The sequence below is a fragment of the Mastigoproctus giganteus genome, chromosome 11 (genome assembly GCF_048544385.1).
Source record: "Mastigoproctus giganteus isolate SK-2022 chromosome 11, ASM4854438v1, whole genome shotgun sequence".
Classification (NCBI taxonomy): domain Eukaryota; kingdom Metazoa; phylum Arthropoda; class Arachnida; order Uropygi; family Thelyphonidae; genus Mastigoproctus; species Mastigoproctus giganteus.
The window spans coordinates 146028221-146035181 of NC_143585.1; the positions used below are offsets into that span (position 1 = coordinate 146028221).

Genomic DNA, 6961 nt, shown 5'->3' on the forward strand with positions numbered 1-6961 from the left:
ACTCCCAATATACATAAACAGAAGTATATTCTTTGATTTCCTACCTTTAGCGCTCAGCAAAAACTATTAATTTACTCTAAAACAGCAAAAATGTACGATCACATTTCAATTTACTAAATTTTGATGTCGGCAAAACAAGATCCAAGCTTTGAAAATAAAACGAGTTATATCATTAGTTCAAAAATTTGCGCGTCATCTGGACGCCTCTGGCTAAAACGAATCAACGCAAGCGGAGAGATAATTGACTGATCGAGCTTACGTCAATTAGCGTTACCAAGGTGATCCAAGGAGAACGTAAAAATGTAAACGATTTTCGTGGAAAACAAACAGTTGAGCATCATTACACTAATTTGCATAGCTCTCCCGCATGGCTCTCTCACAACAGTTTGCTTTACTGGTTTTCGTAATTGTTGTACGAAAGAATTGCAACGAATTTTTGAAAAACAAAAATATCTTTTCTTTTCTTCAGTATGTATTGTATCTACTAACAAAATATCAAGGAAATTCATCTATTGGAAGCCATACTGGAAACGGAAGGAAAACAGAAGAAAAAACTGATCACCACAATGCGCAATTACAATAAAGCCAACTTTTTTTTTTCAAAAAAAAAAAAGTTGGCTTTATTGTAATTGTTTTTAGAGGACTAAATCAGATATTTCCTCGATACCATCAAAAATTGTTCATTGTGAACACACGCCCGAAATATTCAGCACAAAGAGTCATATGTTTCGATGCTTGAATTCAGTTTCACAACAGATGCTAATAAGTCAGCTTCAACGTAGGACGCCTAAGTCCTACAGTGAAGCCGATTAGCTTTTTCGTAATTATTTTCAGGAACAATAGTTTGAACAATCCCTCTGGAAATATTAGCGAGTGAATTGCATTATGCATTTCAAAAATCGCTGTATAGCTTGTCCCTGAATGCAAATAGCTTCTTTTGAGTGAGCGCCCTTGTACAGATGTTTTATTGCCGACAGTTCCTTCCAGTCAGTAAAAATCATCAGTAGTCGTCCTTTATTATACCTATAAAGTAATTCGTTATGTTGGGGGAAACGGTTTGTGCTCCTAATTGATGTAGCAATTTCGAATTTTGGCAAAGTGTATTATTTGAACACAAACTACATTAGAAGGTCACTAAAAGAGTTGATAATTGGTGGGCAGCATTCCGACAAACAAATTCCATTTATATTCCGGGATGACCTCTCTTTCTCTATTTCGGGATCTTTGACCACAAGGAGGGAGACTGCTAAATGCGGTCACCGGTCACCGACCGCATTTAGCAGTCAGCGACCCATCTGCCAAAAATCACAGAAAAACAAGAGAAGTGATGGGGAGAAAATATATTTTTTGAGCGGGGTTATCTGTTTATTGCAGCTAGAACAGCTTTATGACCGTGGATAGTGAATTTATTCCGCTTCTGTACTAAATATGAATTTCTCCCTTTGTGATGACATCAAAGCGTAACAAGCAAATATCTTCTAACAATAGGTTTTGAGCAGCCGTTAGTCGTAATCTGTTAGCTTTGAATTGTTATAAATATTGCAGTTTTGTGAAGAATACACAGTTCAAGAAAGAACGTTATTCATAGCGGATGATTTTTTTTCTTTCCTTTTATGCACAAGTTTTCGAAGTTTATAACGCAACTATAAATAAATACTTTCTCGAAATTTCGTTACAAGATCAAACCCAGGAAACTGCTGTTCCGATATTGTTTACTAAAAATAATTACAATAAAGCAAACTTTTTTGTTTTCATAAAATGCGCTTTGCAGTGTTATCAGTTTTACAGTTTTGTCCGGTTTACAACAGATGAATTTCCTTGATCTTCTGTTCGTAGGAGCAATACACGTTGAAGAAAGGAAATACGATCTGTTCGCCTTTCAAAAACACTGCTACTCAACTAAAAGTATTTACCTACCTTCCCTTCCCTTCCCTTCAATATTCGACGTAACTTTACGGGCGACGGTGTGACGTAGCCAACGGTTTTCTCACGCTCCGCGCCACGAAAACAATTTCGCTCTGTAAAGAGAAACTCCCCCTCCAAAAGAAACGAACGAATCAAGTGTCATGTTTCATAAGCCATAGGCAAATTAGGTGGGTTTAATGCACACTTGATGTCACATTTTTGTAAATTTCGTGAAATTCAATAGAAGATTTTGAAAATTGAAGTGGGAAAATTCAAGAAAACAGTTCTGGCTCCAACTATAGCGAGTTTCAGCTATGTAAGTAGAGTAAAAATTATAGAATTTATTAGTTGTAATTTGATCTGGGTAGATATTTACCCAGGGGATCGGATCAGATACCGAATTTAAAATTATAACTAGGCCTATACGGAAGTTACACACTATACTGAACAATCGCTCGGTTCTTTCGGCGTTCGCAACACAAATTAATGATCTAGTATACAACATTTCTTGCGGTGATTGCGACTCGTCTTATCAGGGTTCGACGCGGTTTTCTCTTAATATCCGTGTAAATCAACACGAAGCCTCTGTTCGTGCTTCTCGTTCAGCAGCGTCAGAATTAGCCTTTCATGCCATTAACGAAAAACATACTTTTTTATTTAACGAGGCCAAAATACTTAACGTTCAACGTAATTATACGCGACTATTAATTGCAGAAACCGTTGAAATTAAATTACACGAGAATTCTGTTAATGTTCGGCGGCCATATTTGATCTCCGATGCGTGGACCTTTACGCGCATGCGCGAAGACACATAATCACTATTTAAGTTGCAGGTTTAGCCGGATTCGGTAATTTTCATTCCTGTGATCACGACAGTCGGTCGAAAAGCATTGTCAGCTTCAGGAAGGAAAATCGTTTTGAATATTTTCGTTAGATTCTTTTAATTGCGTTAATTTGAATTTTAATTGTTTTGAATTGATTTTGAATTGTGTTAAATTGATTATTTAATTATTTATATTTTACTTTAATGTACCGGTAAGTTGTCGATTTTTTCGTTTTTTCCGTTTTAATTTCTGGAGGGTATCATACGGAAGTGTTCCACGTACTATATTGAGGTAAACTCCTCTTATTAATTTACTAATTTTATTTTAATATGTAAATAAATATTTTAGTTACAGTAAATACTTATTCTTATGGTTGGTGTGAGCTGATTTAATACTAAAATATGAATTTTCCCAACCTCAGAGGCCTTTTTCAGGATAGCAATAACCCTTCCCTTTACCCCTAATGGTAGTTACCTCTTTGAGTAAATCGCACTTCAGCACACTGTGATCACTCCCACCTAGTGGTTCATTTACCTGCAGATTCTTAATGCATGAAGAATCACTACTGATAATCAGATCAAGAGTATTACTCCCTCTAGTTGCCTCCCGAACATGCTGATGTAGAAAACAATCATCCAATAAATCCACAAAAGCCTTGCTAGTGCGTGAGTGACCAACCCACAAATTCCAGTCAATATCTGGGAAATTAAAATCCCCCATTATAAGGCTCTCTGATTTACTGTCCCAGTCTATTTCCCCGTACAGTTTCTTATTATACTCATCAGAGTCATTAGGCCTATAGCACACTCCTACTCTCAATTTTGATCTCCCAATGCTGATGTCACACCAAACTGACTCGACACTGCACTGTCCAGCAATGTCGACTGGCTTCACTTGCTTGGATTTTATGTGTTTCTTAACTAATAGCATAACCCCTCCTCCCTTCCTATCCTGTCTATCCTTTCTGTAGACGTTGTACTCCCCAAATTCCAGTTCTGCATTCCTTATATCTGTGTGACACCACGTCTCTGATATCCCAACAATATCTGCCTTTGATGTTTTGAGCAATACCTCAAATTCATCAAATTTATTTACTAAACTCCTAGCATTGGTGCACACGCAAGTATACATGCACCTGTTCTTTTTATTAGCTACCCTAACATAACCCATGTGTTTACTTGTACCGCAATGACTCCCAGCAGTCTCTGAAATATCCTGAATCTTGTTTTCCAGGCTTCTGCTCATTCCAATAGAAGCAGTGCAAGAATCACTTTCACCTCTGCCAGTGGCTACTGTTAATCTATTAGTCCTTGTATCCCAAAGCTAGCAGTTTTCCGACCCACCAACACTGCCTCGATAGCATCAGCAAATATTCTTGCACCCTTTCTATTTAAGTGTATCCTATCCCTGTAGAAGCAGTTTCTCCTATTAACAAGTACAGACCAGGCTGAAAAAAATTCTACCCCTTGAGCCTTGCACAATCCTTCCAGGGCCGAATTGATCGACAGGGCTCTCATCATATACTCCCTCCTATCGTGTCTGGGCAGATTTGCTGACACTTTCAAATTCAACCCTAATTCACGGCTATGGGGAATACCGAACTCTGCAGCCATACTCCTGGTACTTCGACCTTCCCAATTATTCGACCCCGTGTAAAATCATCCAGATGTTGTCTACTGGCCAATTCGTTGTCTGTAGCACTGTATGAAACCAATAGAACGTCTGTAATAATCGTGCTCACCATTCGGTAATTTCCACATAACTGCTGAACTGCTGCTTTTATCGGTTTATGTGAGCCCTCTCATCACGATTCAAATTTTTGCATGTACTGGACTGAACGGCCACAGTTATGCAAGCTTTCTACTGAACGGCCACAGTTATGCAAGCTTTCTACTGAACGGCCACAGTCTGTTTCGTTCGATTTTGTGGTTGAAACCTTTAGAAATAGTGTTGCTGCTTACGTTTTGCACACCAGTGTACTGTTGATTTATTGGATATATCCTTATGGAAAATAAAAATTTGAGAACCGCTGTTCTAAAATACTGTATGCATCATCTATCTGACTTACGAAGGTTTTTCTGACGGATAAGCGCCCTCTATTACATACTTGATATACAACTTCGCATCCAGAATTTCCAAATTGATATAGCCTTGATCACAGTATCGTACGTTACTTTGCTGTCTCAGTGACAGTACGTTATCTTGTCAGTAGTCTTCCTGCTTTACTTGGTTAGAGTGGCGTGTTGTCAGTGTACGTTTTTTTTTAAATATGTATATTTAAAAAAAAAAAAAAAAACCTATGTGCAAGTAAGATTTATGAACTTGGAATATGATTATGGTATCTACGTTCGCCTGCTTATGTGGTTGAAGTATCAGCTGTTTGGGTATTATGGCATTTCTATTAAGAATTTCTTTCGGCAACAACCGAATTTCTTTAAGAGGTAGGCACACCAGTCAAACTTACAAAAGTTTCATTCGGAATTATGTGACAGAGAGCTGGATTCATTTTAATAGTTCTTCCTCGCCAAAATTGTTAAATTTGAAAGAGCCACCAGGCCCATGTATTATTACCCAAGAAATTCCAGGTCCGAAATCAAAACAGTTGATCGAGCAGCTCAGTGTGATTCAGAATACTGAAGCAGTGCAGCTCTTCGTCGACTATGGCAAATCAGTTGGCAATTATTTGTGTGACGTTGACGGTAATGTATATTTGGACGTGTACAACCAGATTTCATCACTTCCTCTCGGTTACAATCATCCAGCACTAATAAATGCAGTGCAGGATCCTCGAATGATCACTGCTCTGGTTAATCGACCAGCACTAGGAATCCTGCCTCCAGTAGACTTTGCAGAAAGATTAAAAGGAGCATTATTAAGTGTAGCTCCACCTGGCTTGAGTCAAGTGCAGACAATGGCTTGTGGATCGTGTTCCAATGAAAATGCCTTCAAAGCTGCGTTTTTATGGTATATGACTAAGGAACGAGGAGGAAAACCTCCAAGCGATAAAGAACTAAATAGTAGTATTGTGAATAAGGCACCTGGCTCGCCATCACTTACAATCCTTTCATTTATGGGTGGATTCCATGGACGGACATTTGGAGCTCTGACCTGTACTCACTCTAAAGCAATTCATAAGCTAGATTTGCCATCATTTGACTGGCCGATTGCAACTTTTCCACAGTACAAGTTTCCATTTGAACAATTTTCTAAAGAAAATGAGCTGGAAGATAAAAAGTGTCTTGAACAAATAGAAGATCTTATTGAAAAGTATCAAAAGAGTAACAAACCAGTTGCTGGATTAATAGTAGAACCAATACAAGGAGAAGGTGGAGATAATCGTGCATCCGATAACTTTTATCGGCAGCTACGTAAGATGGCTGATGAAAAGAGAGTGGCATTTATTTGTGATGAAGTGCAAACTGGCATGGGCCCAACTGGCAAATTTTGGGCTCATGAGTACTGGAATCTTGATAACCCTCCTGACATAGTAAGCTTTAGTAAAAAAATGCTAACAGGTGGCTATTTTTATAAAAATGATTTTCGTCCAAAGGATGGATTTAGAATATTCAACACTTGGCTTGGGGACCCTACAAAAGTTCTGTGTTTAGAAGCAGTTGTAAACATCATAAGAAAGGATGATTTATTAGATAATGTAAAAAATGCTGGCTTGCACATATTACTTGGTTTTAAAGAACTTGAAAATAAATATCCACATTTGATAGAAAATGCCAGGGGAAGAGGAACTTTCTGTGCTGTAGATTTTAAAGATGCTGGTACAAGAGATAAAGCTATCAGGGCCCTCCATGTAAAAGGTATTCATTGTGGGGGAAGTGGAACAAGAAGTTTAAGAATCCGAACTGCTCTTACATTTGAAATTAAACATGCTAATATTTTGTTAGATGGTTTAAATAAAGTTTTGTGTGAGGGATTTTAATTAGAGAATGGTATTCTCCTCAGTTTCAAGCCCAGTTACTGAATATAAGAAACAAGTTTCTACTGCTGTTTATATTCCCAATAACTCATTTAAATTAGTGAACAAAAATTTTCTTTAAAATGTAAAAGAAATTGTTTTAGTTTTATAAGTAAGAATACACTTTATCAAAACTTTCCTTACTTGACAAAGTATCAAAAGCTAATCGTATTTTAAAATTGCTAAAACTAAATTTAAAGAAGAATATAGTAATTGCAATTGTTTGAACATATCAGTTTTACTATAATAATAATAATAATAA

General features: G+C 37.3%; 1 protein-coding gene across 1 annotated transcript; it reads left to right on the plus strand.

Annotated features, from left to right (window-relative positions):
- The first annotated feature begins 4975 nt into the window (after positions 1–4975).
- Gabat (4-aminobutyrate aminotransferase) lies at positions 4976–6757 on the plus strand. The gene has a single exon (XM_090385555.1). It carries the CDS (start codon positions 5119–5121, stop codon positions 6661–6663), a length of 1545 nt encoding a protein of 514 aa, XP_090241681.1. The 5' UTR covers positions 4976–5118; the 3' UTR covers positions 6664–6757.
- The last annotated feature ends 204 nt before the right edge of the window (positions 6758–6961 follow it).

Excerpts from the sequence above, each read along its gene's own strand:
- Gabat (XM_090385555.1), top strand. The coding sequence starts at position 5,119 with ATGGCATTTCTATTAAGAATTTCTTTCGGCAACAACCGAATTTCTTTA.